The following is a 21,882-nucleotide window of genomic DNA, read 5'->3' on the forward strand; positions in this document are numbered from 1 at the left end:
AAAACATGAAAAGGTGCTTAATATCACTAGTTAGTATGGAAATGCAAACTAAAACCACAATGACATATCCCTACACACCTATTAGAATGACTAAAATTTGAAGACTGACCATATTAAGTGCTGGTGGGGATGTGGAGGAACTGGAACTCTCATATGTGGCTGGTAAAAAAACAGTTTGGCAGTTTCTTTAAAAATTAAACACATACACATCTGCCATACAATTAGAACATTCTACTCCTAGGTATTTACCCAAAATAAATAAAATAAATTTTCATGAAAAGAACTGTCTATGAATGCTCATAGCAGTTTTATTTGTAATAGTCAAAACTGTAACTGACTCAAATATCTATCAGTGAATGACTAGATACACAAACTATGGTATATCTATACCATAAAACACTACTGAGCAATGAGAAGAACTGATTGTGTTGACAGTTTTATGAAAATATTCAAATTTGTCAAATTATACACTTTAAATGGTATGTCAATTATATTTCAATAAAGCTTTTTTAAAGCTTGTATTTTCTTAATAAGAATAGACACGTACATCAACTCACCAGAATTGAGCGTGCAGAAATAAACACTCGCATTTACAGTCTATCAGTTTTTCACAAAGGTGCCAAGACAAGGGAAAAAAAATTGTCCTTTCAGTAAATGATGTTGGGACAGCTGGACATGCATATGTAAAAGTTACCATTATTACATAATGTCAGAATGTGATTTTTACCTACATGTCTTGGAAGCAATTTTCACTTGGATTCCAGCAGTTCTACTGCTTTAAAAAATTAATCAATCAGGTAATTATTCTTTGTGAGTTGTTATGTAACTTCTGAAAGTATACTTCATCCAGCTGAGGGGAAAAATGTATTACTTACACTTTTCTTTATTGCCGTTGGTATTATGCAAGAAGTCGCCATCAGAACGCGTTGTAGGAAAGTCATCTTCATCATCTTCTACCACTAAATAAAATATATTTAAGGAAATTAGGATGAAAAGAAACAGAAATTAATGTCTATTCTTATGTTCAACTGAGTCATTTTACTCTGGATTCTGATTTTGTGAGTATGAAGTCTTACTCATCTTTGTATTTTCACTGGTAATCAAGGTATGCTCAATAAATATGTGGTGGAATGTCTTTAGATACACTATTTTTAAACCACATTCATTCTCATTTGTGTAAGGGAAGGTTACTGAGTTATGAATTATTTCACCCTGTAGTCTTCCTATATCTTGCTCCCTTACATGGGGCCATTTCAACTCTGTAACAGGACCAGAAGGACTGAGCAGGACTATAAAAGGTACCTTCTATGCAGAAGACACCTCAGCTTGCCTCTGAGAGTTCTTTTTTGTAGATGGAGTCTCACTCTGTCACCCAGGCTGGAGTGCAATGGCATGGTCTCCGCTCACTACAACCTCTGCCTCCTAGGTTCAAGCAATTCTCCTGTCTCAGCCTCCCAAGTAGCTAGGACTACAGGTGTGTGCCACCACAGCCAGCTAATATTTTTGCATTTTTAGTAGAGAAAGGGTTTCACTATGTTGGCCAGGCTGGTCTCGAACTCCTGAACCTGTGATCTGCCTGCCTCAGCCTCCCAATGTGCTGGGATTATAGGCGTGAGTGACCGCACCCAGCCGAGAGTTCTTAAATATACTATTTCTGGAGGTGCAGGGAAAATATAATGACTTGCAGATATGATATCAATTTTCATTTATCCCAGTGTATATCTGTACCCGGACATCCCTTTTAGCTTCTCTAATTGCAGAAAAAACAGAATCTCTTTTGTTCTACTTTAACATACCTCTTTCTTCTACATGCTATCCCTTCTTCTACTACCTCACATACTTTAATTCTCTGTACTATGCATTCCATTCATAATGCAAATTCCTGCATCTTAGCTCCCAACATTATTTGCTGCTTTTATCAAGCTTTTCATGGCTTCTTCTTCTTCTTGTTTGTGAGACACGGTCTGGCTCTGTTGCCCAGGCTGGAGTGCAGTGGCACGATCTCAGCTCACTGCAGCCTCCACCTCCCGGGTTTAAGCAATCCAGCCTTGCACACCACCAGCCCAGCTAATTTTTGTAGAGACAAGGTTTCACCATGTTGCCCAGGCCGGTTTCGAACTCCTGAGCTCAAGGAATCTGCCCACCTCTGACTCTAAAAATGCTGGGATTACAGGTGTAAGCCGCTGCACCCAGCCTACATGGCTCCTTTATCTACCTTTTGAGGAACTCTCTTTATAAAGAAGGAATCTACATTTTAAACTAATGTCTTACTTACTGCCTTTATCTTTTTACCTCAGGAGCACCATGTCTCTATAAGGAACATCTCATCTATCTTAGCTGTCTTTTTTATGGATGCAGAGTCCAATTCGATACCTTATTTCCCTCCTTTGATTAAATGGTAGGAATCACCATGGAAAATCTTCTGTACTGCCATTTTCTAATTAGTGGACGATTTTGTTTTTTAATAATCACTTGAAAATGTTGCCAATCATCTATAACAACTTTTACAAATCATAAACTGCTATTATCTATTAATACCTTGTATTCATTTCTACCTGGCTATGATCTCAATATTCAATTCTTTTTCTTTTCCACTTCCATCATTCCTATAGACTTCAATATAAGCATACCTTGATTACCAGTGAAAATACAAAGATGAGTAAGATCTGATATGCTCAATAAATATGCTGTGGAATGTCTTTAGATACATTATTTTTAAGCCATATTCAGATAAAAAACTATGCTGACCATCAGTTGAAGTCACAATACGACTATCCTAAATTAGTCCCCTGGCATAATCCCATAAAGATGACCTTCAAGTACCTTTTGAGATCCTTACTTCCTGGGGCCTTTTCAAATTTCCCTACTTTTTTTGCATCATATCAATGAAAAATTAAAGCAGTTTGTTACTCACTCTTCAATTCTACCTTCATGCATTCTTTTCTACAGTAGCAGCAGATATTTTGTTTGCTCTAGATTTGACCTATTCTCCCGATTTGAAGGACTTGTTTTCTTGGAAAACTCAAAAGCCTTCTATACAGCATTTAGTTTTCCGCTTTCTGCTGTGCTTTCCTTCTGCCTTCAGAAGGTTTGTTTACAATGCTAGCTCATACTTCTACAAGAGAGGGTATCCACGTATCAAGGAACTTTTGGTTATCTACCTATTAAGGAACTTTTTTTTTTTTTTTGGTTTTGGTTTTTTTTTGAGTCTCACTCTGTCGCCCAGGCTGGAGTGCAGTGGCTGGATCTCAGCTCACTGCAAGTTCCGCCTCCTGCGTTCACGCCATTCTCCTGCCTCAGCCTCCCGAGTAGCTGGGACTGTACAGGCGCCCGCCACCTCGCCCGGCTAATTTTTTGTATTTTTTAGTAGAGACGGGGTTTCACCGTATTAGCCAGGATGGTCTCGATCTCCTGACCTCGTGATCCACCCGTCTCGGCCTCCCAACGTGCTGGGATTACAGGCTTGAGCCACCGTGCCCGGCCTATTAAGGAACTTTTAAAGAACAAAACCTTAATCTCTCTCCCCTCAACCCCTGAATATTCTGGTTTAGTTGAGACTACGGTGAAGGGTATGATACAATTATTTCTTTTTTAAAGCTTCCCGAGATGATTACAATATCAGCCAAACTACTATTTATTTTTGCCACCCAAATATTTCTCAGCCACCAGCATTATAAATCTTCCTCTACCCCCTTACCATAACCCTCCAACCCCAAAACAGACACAGTTTTTTCAGGCTGGGCGTGGTGGCTCAAGCCTGTAATCCCAGCACTTTGGGAGGCCTAAGTGGGAGGATCACTTGACGTCAGGAGTTTGAGACCAGTCTGGGAAACAGCAAGACCTCATCTCTACAAAACAGCCCAGGAGTTTGAGACTGCAGCTATGAGTGCACCACTGCACTCCAGTCTGTGCGACAGAACAAGACCCTGTCTCAAAGAAAAAAAAAAACAAAAACAAAAGGTTTTTCAAAGGTTAACTACTGTTTAATAAAATCTGTTTTTATGGTTTGCTCCCATCTCTTTCTTGACGTCTATGCTGTATGACACTGCCATGCTTGCATGTCAAATTTCTACTTGACAAGACCAAACAGCCTTGATGATTCTCACATCTTGCTAACATGACCCTATATTATGTTCGTTTTAAAAATTAAATTTCCTTTTACTCTTTAGCTGTGGGCAAACTTCAAGTCTCCTTCCTCAGATATTTATCTTTCTACCCCATGGGCATTTTATTCACTGTTATGACTCCAACTATTTTTATGCTAATGACTCCTTATTTTCCTGTGACTTCTTATACTAACACTAGGTTCATATCTCCTATATGATTTCTCTAAAGAAATGTCTATTACTAAAAGTAGTTCCATAAACAAACCAGCTATGCTAACATTGTTGCTTAGCTTCTCTGTGCAGTTCTCTCGTCTATAAAAAGTGCTTAATACTTATACCTACATAAGGTTATTATAAAATTATATTCAGATAATTAAAGTATTTAACATAGTACATGGGGAATACTATAAACATTACAAAAATTAATCATGGTAACTCCCCTCTAATGGATTTCCTCTATTCTTCATACTTATCTAGGGGTTCATTTACAGATGTTTACATTGCTACAATTGGTTACCACATGATTTTCTCCTATCTAAAGTCTCTCACCATTCTATCTAATCTATGTTACAATTACCTACAATGATTAATCTTTCAAAAATATTAACTTCAACTTATATCCTTGCCTAAACAGTAACTTTTCAAATTACCAATGTGAAAATTATTTTTTAGATTAAATCGCAACTGTTTCTGTGTTCAATATCTCCACCTAATAGCCTACCAGCATCAAACAGCGATTTTCAGCTTTTTAAAATATATTTTTAAGGCCAGTAATATATAAAAATGATGAAAATAAGCTAAAAGAGTGGACTTCCCTTTTTTTCCCCAAAAGAACTCCTTGTGCATCCTTGAAGCAACTTTATAGAACTCTTAGGGATATCTCACATGGTTTGAAACCATCATCCTAATACAAAGTTCCTCCATTCCAGTCAGACTGGTCTCCCTTACCAACATTCAAGTCTGTTAGGCTAAATCCCACCTTTGGATCTTGTACATTTCTGCTTCTTGTCACTCCAGCAATAATAATCCAAATTAACCATATTAATAACAGCTATTATTTGAGTTTTTGCTTTTAAACATAGTGCTAACATATACATTATCATTTAATTCTCACAATCACAGGTGCTAGATATAATAACCATTTTATAGTTGAGGAAACAGGTGTTGAGAAATGTTGAGAAATCTACTTCAAGTCATTAAACAATAAATAGAAGAGCAAGATTAGAAGAAATTTTACTTTTAATGTGGTATATATGTATTGTTTTTAAAATTAAACAATGTGTTTAGGTAAGAGGTGATGTCTGCCACTTCTGTAATTCCCAGAGTATCTAGACTTAAAATGTTAATTAAATCTTACTGAATGATATACATACAGACAGTGATTCTTAAAATTATTTACGTCATAAACTTAGTTTTAATAATTTAATGACAGTATATCCACAGAGATCCTTTAAACTCAGGTCAGCAACTCTGCTCTGCCAAGTAGGAAATTATGGTCCATGTCCTTATACCCAGCATGTATTCTTAAAAACATCAGTATTTCAGGCTGAGCAGGTGGCTCACGCTTGTAATCCCAGCACTTTGGGAGGCAGAGGCAAGCAGATTGCTTGAGCTCAGGAGTTTGAGACCAGCCTGGGCAACATGGCAAAACCCTGTCTCTACAAAAAATACAACAATTAGCTGGGCGTGGTGGTGCACGCCTGTAGTCCTAACCACTTGGGGAGGCTGAGGCGGGAGGACTGCTTGGGCCTGGGGGGGCGGAGGTTGCAGTGAGCCGAGATTGTACCACTGCACTCCAGCCTGGGTGACAGAGGAAGACCACGTCTCAAATAAAAATCAAAGGATCAATCAATCAGTTGGTATCTCATAAATAACATTTGTAGGGAAATCAGTTGTTATGGGCTGAATTGTGTCTCAGAAATTCATATGTTGAAGTCCTTAATCTCCAGTACCTTAGAATATGGCTGTTATTTGGAGACAAGGTTTGTAAAGCAGTAATTAAGTTAAAAAGGGGTCCTTAGGATGGGCACTAATCCACTATGACTGTACAATATGCAGAGGAAATTTGGACATAGATACATACAAAGGGAAAGATGATAATGTGAAGATATAGGGAGAAGTTGGCTACCTATAAGCCAAGGAGAGAGGCCTGGAACAGGTTTTTCCCTCATGGCCCTCTGAAGAAACAAACCCTGCCAATACCTTTATCTCAGAACTGTGAGAAAATGAATCTGTTGCTTAAGCCACCCAGTCTGTGGTACTTTGATATGGCAGCCCTAGCAAACTAATATATCAGTCTACATTTTGCTATTTATTTAAACATGTAGCAGAAAAGATTCAGTGTAATGTCTAATACTATTTTTTAAGTCATCTACACAACGTGGTTATCACCGCATCCCAACTTCTACTTTTTCACCATCACTTTTGTCCTTCTAATACTATACACTATTGGTATGGACCATTAAGATAAACAAGGCACTGGCCAGGCATAGTGGCTCACACCTGTGATCCCAGCATTTTGGGAGTCCGAGGCGGGCGGATCATCTGAAGTCGGGAGTTTGAGACCAGCCTGACCAACATGGAGAAACTCTGTCTTTACTAAAAATACAGAATTGGCCGGGCGTGGTGGAACATGCCTATAATCCCAGCTACTAGGGAGGCTGAGTCAGGAGAATCGCTTGAATCTAGGGGACGGAGGTTGCGGTGAGCCGAGATTGTGCCATTGCACTCCAGCCTAGGCAACAAGAATGAAACTCTGTCTCAAAAAAAAAAAAGATAAACAAGGCATCATATTCTATATGTACCCTGTTTTTGTTTAAAGGACTACTTGCAAGTATAATAAAGCTAATCTGTAACATTTAAATTGATTAAAAGGTATTCTTTTTTAATGAAGGAGAAACAGAAGTTCAGATGTTTTTTATTTTTAGAGGGGGAAAAAAATCACACATGAACGAACCAAAACCTTTAATAAAAGTTTTTATATTAACAAATAGAAAGGACTTCAAAGCCAGGCACAATAGCTCAAGCCTGTAATTCCAGTACTTTGGGTGGTTGAGGTGGGAGAATCCCTTGAGGCCAGGAGTTTAAAGACCAGCCTGGGCCACATAGCGAGACCTCGTCTCTACAAAAAATTTAAAAATTAACCAGATGTGATGGTATATGCCTGTAGTCCTAGCCAGTTGGGAAGTTGAGGTAGGAGGATCACTTGAGCCCAGGAGTTTGAGGTCACAGGGTGCTATGAACATTCCACTGCACTCTAGCTTGGGCAACAGAAGGAGACTGTCTACAAAATAAATAAACAAACAAACAAATAAATAAAAACAGAAAATAACTTCCAGGCTACTAAATGTACACAAAATTGAGAAACTTTAAAAGGAATACAGATTTCTGCTTCTGTTCAAGACGAAATAACCGGGATTGAATTTACTCTCTAGCATAAAAGTAAAAACTGGACAAAATATATGAAACAATGCTTTTCAAGATACTGGCTATCAGGCAAAAAAGGAGAGTGATCCTTAATAGTTGGGGAACAAATGAAGTGAAGTCTATGTCTGCTCTAGCTCATTGTTTTAGGAGTTTCCAAACTGTATAGTAAGGACAGGAAACCCAGGAGAAGCCTTCTGGATTCCCTGAAATGAGATGAAGCTGAGCACCCAGAGACAAAGGCAACTAGCAATAGTTCACAAGGCAGAGTACTGGAGAGGAGAGAACTGGACAGACAGAGAACACTGGAGAATGGCAGAAGGCTACCCCTGAGTACTCTGCAGAGTACTGATAGCACATGCAAGGGAGCAAACTATAAAGGCAAGGGATAGAACCTTTTTAAAGGATTCCAAGAAACAGTACTTGAAGCTTACATGGGAGCAGGGAAAATTATCTGCCTTATAATGCAGACTGGAAAACCTTGTAATTCACAGGGAATTGGTGAGAACTCAGAAGATTCTTGCCTCAGGAGTGAGGACAAAGAAATACATTATTGGAAGGTTCTGATACTACACATAAAGTGGTATATTACTTGAAGGTAGACTGAGGTAAGTTAAATATGCAAACTATAAACCTTAAAGTAGCCAATAAAATAATAAAACCACGAGTTATAGCTAAGAAGCCAACAAAGGAGTTTTATATATATATAAAAACTTCATCCAAAGAAGGCAGAAAAAGGGAATATAGAATAGACAAAAAGAACTTGGATCCAGATCAAACACATTTAATAAGAAAGAGAAATGAAACCATGTCAAGCCACTTAGTTATACTGGGAATGAACTTAGTCCTATTTGGTAATAATGGTAGAGTAGTTCATTTTTGCCATCACAATAAATTAAGCGAAAAGCTGAAGAACAATGTTGACATCAGCGGCATTTTCAGCACTAACAAAGGAAAGTTAAACTATAAACCTAACACTAAAAGTTAATTGAAGATATCTTGTTTCTTTTAAATAAAAACTCAATAAAATTATTTTTAAATGTATATACAATTATTATTTTCATTTCTATTACTGATTTCTTCTTCTGAGAAAAAGGGTAGAGAAAGGGAGAGATTGAGAGAGAGAGGAGGCCAAGCGCGGTGGCTCACACCTGTAATTCCAGCATTTTGGAAGGCCGAGGTGGACAGATCACAAGGTCAGGAGATTAAGACCATTCTGGCCAACACGGTGAAACCCAGTCTCTACTAAAAATACAAAAATTAGCTGGGCATGGTGGCGCGTGCCTGTAATCCTAGCTACCTGGGAGGCTGAGGCAGGAGAATAACGTGAACCAGGGAGTCGGAGGTTGCAGTGAGCTGAAATCAGGCCACTGCACTCCAGCCTGGTGACAGAGCAAGACTCCGTCTCAAAAAAAAAAAAAAGAGAGAGAGGAAAAGACAAAAAGAAAGGAGAGGGGAGAAAAAGAGAAACGAGAGGGAGAAGGAGAAAGAGAAAGAGATCAACTGGCTGATTTCAGACCTGAAGGATTTAACATATACTTATCTCCTCTAAGACTCATCATGGGGAAAATTTATCAGACATAATAATAATGTGAAATGTTCCATATTACCAAGATAATAGATACCATTTTTTAATGGAATAAAGAGTATCATTTGAAAATCTTTGCCTGGTGTGGTGGCTCACACCTATAATTCTAGCACTTTGGGAGGCCAAGGTGGGAAGACTGCTTGAGGCCAGGAGTTTAAGACCAACCTGACCAACATAGTGAGACCTCTGTCTCTATAAAAAATAGAAAAATAAATTAGCTGGGTGTGGTGACGCACACCTGTAGTCCTAGCTACTTGGGTGGCTGAGGTGGGAGGATTGCTTGAGGCCAGGAGTTCGAGGCTGCAGTAAGCTATGATCGCGCCACTGCACTCCAGCCTGGGCTAGAGAATGAGACCACGTCTCAACAAAAAATAAATAAATAAAATAAAGGTCTTCAATGGCATCTGGTATGGATGATCAAAATGAATTAGTATGTGTAACTGAAGTACCCAAGTTACAAGGACACTGAAATCTGTTTCACTGGGGGTTTGCAGCAAAAAATGACTATAGACACCTTTATCACTTAAAGACACTACCCTTTGAGATCAAGAGGCTTTTAATCCATTCATTCTCCAAGTAAAAATAGTGGTAATAGCCTAATTAACCTTTATCCCTTTGAAGTTCATCCTTAGAGACAGCATCAGCACAGGCATCAAAGTACTTCTGTAGCGTGTCAACTTGTCTACATAAGATGTCTCTGAATGTTTCCATTTCAGCCAACTTCTCACGTAAACTGTGGCCTTTCTGCAAAACACAAAATAGGGAGATGTAATTCAAGTAAAACAAAACTGGATTTTATTTGGTCCCATGGTATTTCATCAACTTTTAAGGTCTGTACCTTATAACTGAGGGCACGGGATAAGGAGAGCTGTCTAGTTCAATATAATACTTTTAGGAATAGGCTTGAAACTGACTAATCTATTGGCTTGATAGTGATAAGTCACTTAGGAGTGATAACCTTGTAAGTGATATCATTTATAAATAAGCCTTATTTTTTATAGAAAATAAGAAAGCAGCAACACCTGACAGTTTGCAAATATAACATTTGATATTTTCAAATTAAAAAAAAATTGTGAGGAACAACTGTGAAAGACTTTGAACTGGGCAAAAATATTACTAGTGTCCTTTCAAAGTAATGGTGAGCTGTCATTTATGGTACCCTTGGGAAAGTACTGTTTGATCATATAGACACTTTTGCCTTTCACTGCATTTGAGCTATTTTACAACTCTTCTAGTAAAAAACTGAGTAGTATAAATAATTCTTGTTCATAGAGATGCAAATGAACTTTGTCTGGTGCAGAAGCACTGATTATTAATCTGTGGATATTGACGAGTTTTGCACACATTTGCAAATCGTTTCAGTTCTTCAGATTTTCCTTTGAACCAGTTTTTTAATGTTTTACCTAATGAATGAATGAAATAAAATCAGTGACATGTGTTCATTTGTATGAGTTATTATTTTATACCTTAAAAAGTATTTCTCTAATAAGTTCAAATAAATTATATTATTAAAAAGCTTGTTCAAAAATTATCAAGTATATTCTGTTCACAACATCCAATACTAAGCTCAATTTACGTTGCTTTAACTTAAGGCATCCATTAACTACACACCTTGAATGAAGAGGTGGATGTTGCAGAGTAGCCACTTGCTCCAGACACCAGGGACACCATTGAGCCATGTCGACGCAAGCTGGATTCAGATCCATATCCAGATTCAGTCTAAAAAAAAAAGTAAACTATGTGAAAAGAATTTAAATAAAAAATACTTCAGAAAACCAAAGGTTTCCTATGAATTAACAAGGTTATTATAACAATAATTGGCAGTTTGGGTACATATAAAATATATAGTCAATCCACTGACATAAGCAATGCCTTTCAATTCCTAAATGCCATTTAATTTAGAAATTTATTGAATACCTACTATGTGCTGGGCTAGTGGTCACAAAGACTGTTTAATAATAGGAAAACTAAAGTAGGCAAATTCATAGACAGAAAGTAGAATAGTTGTTACCAGAAGCAGGGAAAAGAAGAATGGGTAGTTATTATTTAATGGACACAGAGTTTCAGCTGGGGAAGATAAAAAAGTTCTGAAGATGGATGATGGTGATGGTTGAACAATAGTGTCAATGTACTTAATACCATAGAACTGTATACTTAACAGTGGTCAAAATGGTAAACTTTATGTATTCTCACTCATTCTTAACACACCACAATTACAGCATTTACTACTCACAAGTTTGTGTTTTGTTATTACTACTGGACTTGGATCTTTCTGGAAGCAGCTTGTATCTTTTTAATCTTTGTAACCACCTCGACAGTTGATGGCACAAAGTTTCCAATTTTGCTAGTATGTTAAGTCAGCATCCCATGGAAGATAACTGATGGGGACGATACTCTTCAGAGCATCAATTTTATATTTTACCTTCTCTAATACAAATGCAATATAACAATATAGACAAAGGAATCGAATCTTTGAACTTCCAAGTAATTAAAACCAGGTATTTTGGATCTCTGATTATTTTCTACTGTTACTTTTAAAAAGTACAGTGAATTAGGCCAGGCGCGGTGGCTCACGCACGTCTGTAATACCAGCACTTTGGGAGGCCGAGATGGGTGGATCACTTGAGGTCAGGAGTTTGACACCATCTTGGCCAACATGGTGAAACCCTGTCTCTACTAAAAATACAAAAATTAGCCAGGCATGGTGGCAGGCACCTATAATCCCAGCTACTCAGAAGGCTGCGGCAGGAGAATCGCCTGAACCCAGGAAGTGGAGGTTGCCCTGCGCTGAGATCACACCGCTGCACTCCAGCCTGGGTGACACAGTAAGACTCAGTCTCAAAAAAAAAAAAAAAAAAAAGTACAGTGAATTAATAAGCTTGTGTGGAAAAACCAAGGCATCTGTATTATATCCTTTGACAATGTATCATATCTATTATGGTTTGACTGATTTCAATCCTGCTCCTCTGTACTATTATGGTTCTAGATAAGTATTTATATTGAACAGCTTTCCTTCATTTGAATGGGGGAAAAAAATCCCTAGGTTTACTAAACATTTTTTTTAATACTTAGAGATCAATACTGAAAACAAAGGAACAAAAAGCTACATTGTATTTAATTTTAATTCTACTCAGTAAACTTAAGTGGTAAAATAATATCTAATTATTTTTAGTGTCAAACCTATGGTTACAATGAAAAATTATTTAAAGTTACACAAATTTCAAGATTAATATTAGGAAACAAAATTACATGCAATGTGTTATAGAAAATATACCCATTGACATTTTATAGCCTCTGTGGTCTAATTCCTGAAAATCCATTACATTTCCTATATAGCTGTTGGTTTACCCATGATATTATTCTAATTGGAAAATATTCTTTTTAGCTATAAGAATTCTAAGCTTCTATAGTTTAATAAATAAAATTTTTATGTTCTCATTTTTATGTAAATGATATCAGCACTAGTTTAAAACATTTTCCAGTTAGTATCACTTAATTTACCTTAACTTTAATATTCTAGGATCTCAGAAAAGCTATCAGAAACTAGATAAGTTTATCCAAATGTAAGAAAAAATGAAAAAGAAAAGCAAGGGTAAAAAGAACAGCAGAGATTAGAAGTGGCAGTAACAATGGCAAGGAATAGCAACAAAGAGGGACAATTCTCCTGAAGATACAACAGCAACAATCTCAAAGGAAGAGCAAACTTGTCCCCACCCCCAACATCAATAATCAGATGGATCTGGTTAAAACAGAAAAAAGAAAAAAAAAAACAAAAACAGACGACGAGAGGAGGAAAGGAATCTGTAACCAAAATAACAAAACTGCTCATGAAAAAAGAAACGGACATCTTCAGGCAGACACTAGGAATATATCCATATGAAAACAAGTAGCCTCCTTAATTTCAAACTTCTAACACCTACCAGCTGCCAAAGTAAAATGGTCACACTTTTTAATAATGCTTGCTTATAAAACATTCCATCTATAAAAAGTACTTCAATACGTTCTCAACTCTTAATTAACTAACAAATTACATATAATTTTAAGAGAAGGTGGAATCAAAGCTCTTCTCCAAGACTCTACATGACTCCACATCTCAAAGCAATATCTTAGTGATGAAGGAAAATAAATGTTCTGGAGTTAGGAAAATGATTAATGAAAAGGTAATCAAAATTATGTACTTTATGGTATGCAAATTATGCCTCAAGAAAACTGATTTTTAAAAAAGACAAAACTAATCTACGACAAACAAGAGCAGGCCAGAGTACAATGAGGGCACTGAATACAAAGAGGTAGAAGAAAATGTGGGAAGTGTAGACTACATTTGTCAAAACTCAAACTGTACAATTAAAATGGGTACTTTTTAAGAATGTAATGTAGGCCGGGCGCAGTGGCTCAAGCCTGTAATCCCAGCACTTTGGGAGGCCGAGACGGGTGGATCATGAGGTCAGGAGATCGAGACCATCCTGGCCAACACGGTGAAACCCCGTCTCTACTAAAAAAAATACAAAAACTAGCCAGGCAAGGTGGCGGGCGCCTGTACTCCCAGCTCCTCGGGAGGCTGAGGCAGGAGAATGGCGTAAACCCGGGAGGCGGAGCTTGCAGTGAGCTGAGATCCAGCCACTGCACTCCAGTCCGGGCAACAGAGCGAGACTCCGCCTCAAAAAAAAAAAAAAAAAAAAGAATGTAATGTAAATTGTACTCCAATAAAGATAAAGAAAAAAATGTAAGCTTGTTTCAACATAACAGAATCACAGCAAAATAGAATTCTAATTACAGCAATCAGTTCACAAAAAAAGGAGTTCTTGACTAGGTGCATTACTAGGCTCATGCCTGTAATCCCAGCACTTTGGAGGCCAAGGCAGGAGTACTGCTTAATCCCAGGAGTTCCAGAACAGCCTGAGCAATAAAGCAAGACACTACCTCTACAATTTTTTTTTTAAAAGTTAGCAGGGCGTTGTGGTGTACTCCTGTAGTCCCAGTTACTTGGAAGGCTGAGGCAGGAGGATCCCTTGCATCCAGAAGTTTGAGATAGCACTGAGCTAGGATTGTGCCACTGCACTCCAGCCTGGGTGACACAGACAGACTATCTCAAACAAAAGTCTTACTGTTTTTCAATTTTAATTTTAGGTTCAGGCAATACATGTGCAGGTTTGTTACATGGGTAAATTGCGTGCTGCTGGAGTTTGGTGTAAAATAATTTCATCACCTAGGATGTGAGCATAGTACCTGATAGGTATTTTTTTGTCCCTTGCCCTCCTCCCATCCTCCACCCTCAAGTGGGGTCTGGTGTCTATTGTTTCCCTCTTTGTGTCTCATGTGTACTGAATGTTTACCTGTCAGTTTTAAGTGAGAACATGTAGTATTTGGTTTTTTGTTCCCGTGTTAATTCACTTAGGATAATGGCCCCAGCTGCATCCATTTCATGAAGAAGGGAATTAGCACCCATTCCAGACTTACTACACTGAAGAGGTGGTCTAGCGGGCAGAGGGAACTCAAGAAGCACTTTGGATGAACCATGCTTCAGTAGCCCTCTATGTGAGCCCTGCCATGGCAGGAACTTTTGGCATCACCCATCTGATTCCCTCCCTGTGTTATGGGGTTGGAAATGAACTAATTAGAGCTAATGTTGGACATAAACTTATTAGATAAGCTCCATGATTTGGCCCACGTGTTCTCATTATTGCGCTCTAACTTATAAATGAAAACGTGCAGTATTTGTTTTTCTGTTCCTGCATTCGTTTACTAAGGACAATGGCCACCAGTTCCATCTATGTTGCTGCAAAGGACATGATCTCACTCCTTTTTATGGTTGTGTAGTATTACATGGGGGTATATGTGCCACATTTTATTATCCAGTCTATTGTTGATGGGCATTTAGGTTCATTCCATGGTTTTGCTATTGCAAACAGTATTGTGATGAACATACACATGCATGTGGTCTTTATGGAGGAATGATTTATATTCCTCTGGGTGTATACACAGTAATGAGATTGCTGGCCAAATGGTAGTTCTGTTTTAAGTTGTTTGAGAAATCACCAAACTACATTCCACAGTGGCTGAACTAATTTACATTCCCACCCGCAGTGTATAAGCATTCCTTTTTTTTTTTTTTTTTTTTTTTTTAGATACAGACTTGCTCTGTCGCCCAGGCTGCAGTACAGTGGCACAATCTCAGCTCATTGCAAGCTCACTGCAACACTGCAAGCTCCACCTCCAGGGTTTACACCATTCTCCCGCCTCAGCCTCCCGAATAGCTGGGACTACAGGCACCAGCCACCACACCTGGCTAATTTTGTTTTTGTATTTTTAGTAGAGACGGGGTTTTGCCATGTTAGCCAGGATGGTGTTGATCTCCTGACCTCGTAATCCACCTGCCTTGGCCTCCCAAAGTACTGGGATTACAGGCGTGAGCCACCGCGCTTGGCCAAGCATTCCCTTTTCTCTGTAACCTCACCAACATCTGTTATTTTCTGAATTTTTAATAATAGACATTCTGATTGGTGAGATGGTATCACACTGTGGTTCTGACTTACATTTCTCTAATGAAAAGTGATGTTGGACACTTTTTCATATGCTTAATGGATGCCTTTTGAGAAGTGTCTGTTCTTGTCCTTTGCCCACTGTTTAATGGGGTTGTTTGGGTTTTGCTTGATTTAAGTTCCTTATATTCTGGATATCAGACCTTTGTTGGATGCATAGTTGGCAAATACTTTCTTTCTGTAGGTTGTCTGTTTACTCTGTTGATAGTTTCTTTTGCTTTGCAAACGCTCTATAATTAGGTTTTACTTGTCAATTTTTGTTTTCGTTGCAATTGCTTTTGGAGACTTCATGAAATCTTCACCAAGGCCTATGCCTAGGACAGTATGTTCTAGATTTTCTACTTGGGTTTTTATAGTTTTAGAACTTACTTAAGTCTTTAATCCACTTTGAGTTAATTTTTGTACAAGATGAGAGGAAGGCATCCAGTTTCAATCTTCTGCATATGGCCAGCCTGTTATACCAGCACCATGTATTAAATAGGGAGCCTTTTCCCTATTGCTTATTTTTGTCAACTTTTTCGAAGAACAGATGTTTGTGGTTGTGAGGCTTTATTTCTGGGTGATCTAACCTATTCCACTGGTCATGTGTCTGTTTTTGTACCCGTACCATGCTGTTTTGGTTATGGTAGCATTGTAATACAGTTTAAAATTAGGTAGTGTGATACCTCCAGCTTTGTTCTTTAAGCTGAGGATTGTTCTATTTGGGACCTTTATTGGTACCATATGAATTTTAAAATAGTTTTCTCTTATTCTGTGAAAAAAGACATTAGTAGTTAGACAGAAATGACAATGAATCTGTAAACTGCTTTGGGTACTACATAAGCACAGAATGTTTTTCCACTTGTTTTGTGTCATCTCCAATTTCCTTCAGCAGTGTTTTATTATTCTCATTGTACAGATCTTTCACACTTACCTGGCTAGCTGTATTCCTGGGTATTTAATTCATTTTGTGGTTACTGTGAATGGGACTGCACTCCTGATTTGACTCTCAGCTTGGACGTTATTGGTGTATAGAAATGGTACTGACGTTTTATCGAGATAGGGTCTCGCGCTGTCACCCAGGCTGGAGTGCAGTGGCATGATCACGGCTCACTGCAACCTCAATCTCCTAGGCTCCAGTGGTCCTCCTGCCTCAGCCTCCAAAGTAGCTGGGACTACAAGTGCATGCCATTACACCCAGGTAATTTTTTGAGTTGTTGTAGAGATGGGATCTCACTCTTTTTGCCCAGTCTAGTCTCCAACTCCTAGGCTCAAGTGATCCTTCTGCTTCAGCTTCCCAAAGGGCTGGGACTACAGGCATGAGCCATGGTGCTTGGCTTGTGGTACTGATTTTTGTACATTGATATTATACCCTGAATTTGTTTATTGCTTCTAGGCGCCTTTGGGCAGAGACTATGGGGTTTTCTAGGAATAGAATAATATTTATTGTCCATGAAGATAGTCTGACTTCCTCTTTTCCAATCCAGATGCCTTTTATTTCTTTTCTCTCGCCTCACTGTTCTAAGAACTTCCAGTATTATGTTCAATAGGAGTGGTGAGGGTGGACATCCTTGTCTTTTCCTGGTTATCACGAGGGGTACGTCCAGCTTTTGCCTGTTCAGCATTACATTGGCTGTGGATTTCTCAAAGATGGCTTATATTGTTTTGAGGTATGTTCCTTCAATGCCTAGTTTGTTAAGGTTATTTTTTTCTTTTTCTTTTTCTTTTTTTTTTCTATCATGAGGGGATGTTTAATTTTATCTAAGTCCTTTCCTGTGTCTACTGAGATGAGGTGTGTTTTTTGTTTCTAGTTCTGTTTATCTGATGAATCACATTTATTCATTTGCATATGGTGAAACAACCTTACATTCCAGGAATAAAGCCTACTTGATTGTGGTGGTGTTCTGACATGCTGCTATATTCAATTTGCTAATATTTTGCTGAGGATTTTTGCATCTAAGTTCATCAGGGATATTGGCTTGAAGTTTTTGTTTTTTTGTTGTGTCTCCGCCAGGTTTTGGTATAAGAATGTTGCTGACCTCACAGAATGAGTTAGGGAGGAATATGTACTCCTTGATATTTTTCAGAATAATTTCAGTAGCATTGGTATCAATTCTTCTTTATATGTCTGGTAGAACAGAGCTATGAATCTATGCGGTCCATGGCTTTTTCTGATTGGTAGGTTTTTTGTTTTTTTAAATTACTGATTCCATTTCTGAACTTGTTATTATTGGTCTGTTCAGGATTTCATATACTTCCTGGTCAAACCTTGGAAGGTTTTATGTTTCCAGGAATTCACCGTTTTCTAGTTTTTGTGCACAGAGGTGTTTAATCTCTGAGGGTTTTTTGTATTTCTGTGGGATGGGCGGTAATGTCACCTTTGTCATTTCTAAGTGTGTTTATTTGGATCTTCTTTTCTTCATTAGTAGTCTAGCTAGCAGTCCATCAATCTTATTCTTCCAAAGAACCAAGTTTTCATTTTGTTGATTTTCTGCACAGATTACATGTCTCAGTTTCATTCAGATCAGCTCTCATTTTATTTGATTTCTCCTGCTAGCTTTGGGGTTGGTCTTGTTTTTCTAGTTCATCATGGTGATGTTAGGTTGTAAATTTGTGATCATTCTAACTTCTTGATGTAGGCATATTTTTTGGAGGTTTTGTTCATTATTTAAAATTCTATCTCTTTTATTTTTGTCTCTCTGCACTGATTCAAAGGAGTGGTCTCCAAGCTCTGAGATTCTTTCTTCAGTTTGGTCTTTTCTGCTATTAATACTTCCACTGTGTTCTGAAATTCCTGTGGTGAATTTTTCATTTCCAGAAGTTCTGTTTGGTTCTTTCCTAAAATGGCTATGTCATCTTTCCACCCTTGGACTGTTTTACTGTGCTCCTTGGACTGCATTCAACCTTCTTTTGTTTGTCAACGAGCTTCCTTGCCATCCAGATTCTGAATTCTCTATCTGTCATTTTAGCCATTTCAGTCTGGTTCAGAGCCATTGCTGGGGAGCTAGTGTGGTCATCTGGAGGTAAGCAGACACTGGCTTTTAGAGTTGCTAGACTTCTTGTGCTAATTCTTTCTCAACTCTGTGGGCTGGTGTTCCTTTAATCTTTGAAGCTGCTGTCTTTTGGATTGGGCTTTCTTTTTTTATATTGTTTGAGGCTCTTGAGGAATTGGCTATGGTATAAGTTGGATTTAGTTGATTAGTTTCGTTTCTGATCACTTTAAGGGGGCCAAGGCTTAGTTCAGCACTCCTTAGTGATGTGTTCTAATCTTGGGGGACTGAGACCAGGATTACTGTCTGGTCTCTAGAGGTTAAGTACATGCTGTACTGGAGGGATAAGGTGTTCCCAGTCTGCTGGTAAGAACACTCTGATGGGGGCTGCTGGCAAAAGCACTCTGGTAGGGTGGTGGTGGCTCCCTCACCCTGCACATATGCACATGGAGGGCGGTGGGGGTCCTCACTCGTGTGCACACCAGCAGGGTACCTGCAGGTGTCCTCATATATTTGTGTACCTGTAGGGGTCTTTGCATGCATGCATGCCAGCTGGGGCAGCGGCAAGTCCCTGTGTGAAAAATTCTTTTGAAAGAATGATGTGTATTAAAATCCTAGAGCAAAGGTATCATGTTAGGTCCTTTACTTAAAATGGCTCTAGTTTCTTCTTTTCTGAGACACAATGCTAACTTTGTAAGTGTAGTACTCTATTTCTTATACCGGTTTTGGTAAAGGTTTCTCTCTCTCCTTCCTTCCTTCCTTCCTTTTCTTCCTTCCTTTTCTTCCTTCCTTCCTTCCTTCCCTTCCCCTCTTTTCTCTTTCTTTTCTTTTTTTTCTTTCTTTTACTAAATATGGGAGACTACAATTAAAAATAAGAATCTCTCTGTAACAGATGAAAATATAAGGTATTTCAGAAATTACTTAGACACCTTTGTGTGATTGATTTCTAAGCAAAATCTGGATTGTTCTTTTAAATATAATAATATCCCCTACAACTTATAATCCATATTTTATACTATTAAACACACATTTTGGACATTTATTCGAAAATATTTAAAACTCAACAGTTTGAATATACATATTCTTTTGAGACAGGGCATCCCTCTGTTACCCAGGCTAGAGTACAGTGGTAGTCATGGCTCACTGCAGCCTCGATCTCCCAGGCTCAGACAATCTTCCCATCTCAGCCTCCCAAGTATGCTGTATGCTGGGACTAATGGCATGCAGCAAGATGCCCCGCTAATTTATTTTTAATTTTTACTTTTATAAAGAAGGGTCTTATTGCATTGTCGAGGCTAGTCTCAAACTGTTGGGCTCAAGTGATCCTCCTACCTTGGCCTCTCAAAGTCCTGGGAATTACAGGCAGGAGCCACTGTACCTGGCCCAGTATGAAGTTTAAATCCAAATGAATCCACTCTATTCATGTCCAGTGTCAATGAGTCTTAAACACAGCAAGTCAAAACTACTGATTTTTTAAATGATCTTAAAACAAAATATAAACATTAAATACTTTACTAACGGTGTCTTCACTGTATGTCTTATACCCTTATGTATTTCTTCAAGTTCCAGTATTTCAAAACAAGTAACATCATCTTACGACAAAGACATGATAAAACAAGACTCCATTTCAGCAAAATCGATGCAACACATTTTAAGTGATAGGTAACAGATAAATGTGGAGGCTACAAGTTTAGTACAATTGCACTTCTAAGTCTAATAAAATTTCATTTAAATAAGTTTCATTATATATTGTATAAATAATTCCAATGAAAAAGAAAAGAGGTCAGGCGTGGTGGCTCACGCTTGTAATCCCAGCACTTTGGGAGGCCAAGGTGGGTGGATTACTTGAGGTCAGGAGTTTGAGACCAGCCTGGTCAACATGGCAAAACCCAGTCTCTACTAAAAATATAAAAACTAGCTGGGTGTGGTGGTGCACACCTATCATCCCAGATACTTGGGAGGCTGAGGCAGGAGACTCGCTTGAACCCGAGAGGTGGAGGTTTGCAGTGAGCTGGGATCATACCACTGCACTCCAGCCTGCGCAAGAGAATGAGACTCTGTCTCAGAAAAAAAAAAAAAGATAGTATACTCATGAATCCTACTTTCATTGTTATTCAATTTAATAATGAGGGTTCATTATTCCAGTAACTACAATAACTACTAATATAAAAATTTTGAGTTTTTAACAAATACACATAGACACACAAATATACCCTCATTGTTTAAAAATTAGTCATTCTGGTAATGTCTACAATTGTGCTAATGATGCTGTCATTGTGTGAAATTTCCTGAATGGTCCTACCATAACCATATTACGCAAAATAGAGCTATTTCAAATCATTTTGGTGATTTTAGAATAAAAATTAAAGAAAAGTCTCATTATATTAAAGGAAGAGCTTAAATTGATTGTATTTATATGACACGGCTCTGAATTAGTTTTCAATTTCTCTCAAAAATCAAATCTATCATCAAAGATATCAGTACCTTTAAAAAGTATGATAGGGACCAAAAATAGTTCTAAAAGATAAGTTATCAAACTATTCTAAAAAGTGATAAAAATTTGTTAACACATCTCTTTGGCTTCCCAATATATCCACTTTGAAAAATGACAGTTTTTATTTGCATTTATAATGTCTGCTTTTTTTTTTTTTTTTTTTTTTGAGACGGAGTCTCGCTCTGTGGCCCAGGCTGGAGTGCAGTGGCCGGATCTCAGCTCACTGCAAGCTCCACCTCCGGGGTTCACGCCATTCTCCTGCCTCAGCCTCCCGAGTAGCTGGGACTACAGGCGCCCGCCACCTCGCCCGGCTAGTTGTTTGTATTTTTTTTTTTTTAGTAGAGACGGGGTTTCACCATGTTACCCAGGATGGTCTCGATCTCCTGACCTCGTGATCCGCCCGTCTTGGCCTCCCAAAGTGCTGGGATTACAGGCTTGAGCCACCGCGCTCGGCCATAATGTCTGCTTTTTGAGAGTGAAGCAGGGTTAAGGAAATAAGGATGAAAATGAGAAGACATTACTTAGTGGTCATAACTGATACAGTGTCAAATGTTCTTAAAATTTGTAACATGCTTTCAAAATCCCAACGGCACGAGTTTTGGGGACAATATTTTAAAGGCATGCTGGCTTTTTCTTAGTTCCACTTACTCTTCCACAAGAAAAAAGAAGGTGAACTCATTTATAACCTCTAATCACCAATCCATTATTTTGAAAACACCAAATTCTATGAAAATTAATAATCTGGAATTCAAATATAGTTACT

The 21,882-nt window shown here is 38.2% G+C and overlaps 1 protein-coding gene across 5 annotated transcripts in view; it reads right to left on the minus strand.

Annotated features, from left to right (window-relative positions):
• CERT1 (ceramide transporter 1) overlaps window positions 1-21,882 on the minus strand; it is a 148,985-nt gene that overhangs the window by 49,847 nt on the left and 77,256 nt on the right. For all 5 annotated transcript variants that reach the window (XM_033179897.1, XM_033179895.1, XM_033179898.1 and 2 more), the window contains exons 4-6: window positions 10,729-10,836; window positions 9,723-9,861; window positions 876-959 (exon numbers count right to left, since the gene is read on the minus strand). In XM_033179897.1, the coding sequence (XP_033035788.1) occupies window positions 876-959; window positions 9,723-9,861; window positions 10,729-10,836 (331 nt within the window). The remainder of the gene's footprint in view (window positions 1-875; window positions 960-9,722; window positions 9,862-10,728; window positions 10,837-21,882) is intronic.

This window comes from Trachypithecus francoisi, unplaced genomic scaffold (assembly GCF_009764315.1).
Source record: "Trachypithecus francoisi isolate TF-2019V2 unplaced genomic scaffold, Tfra_2.0 Lachesis_group2, whole genome shotgun sequence".
Taxonomy (NCBI): domain Eukaryota; kingdom Metazoa; phylum Chordata; class Mammalia; order Primates; family Cercopithecidae; genus Trachypithecus; species Trachypithecus francoisi.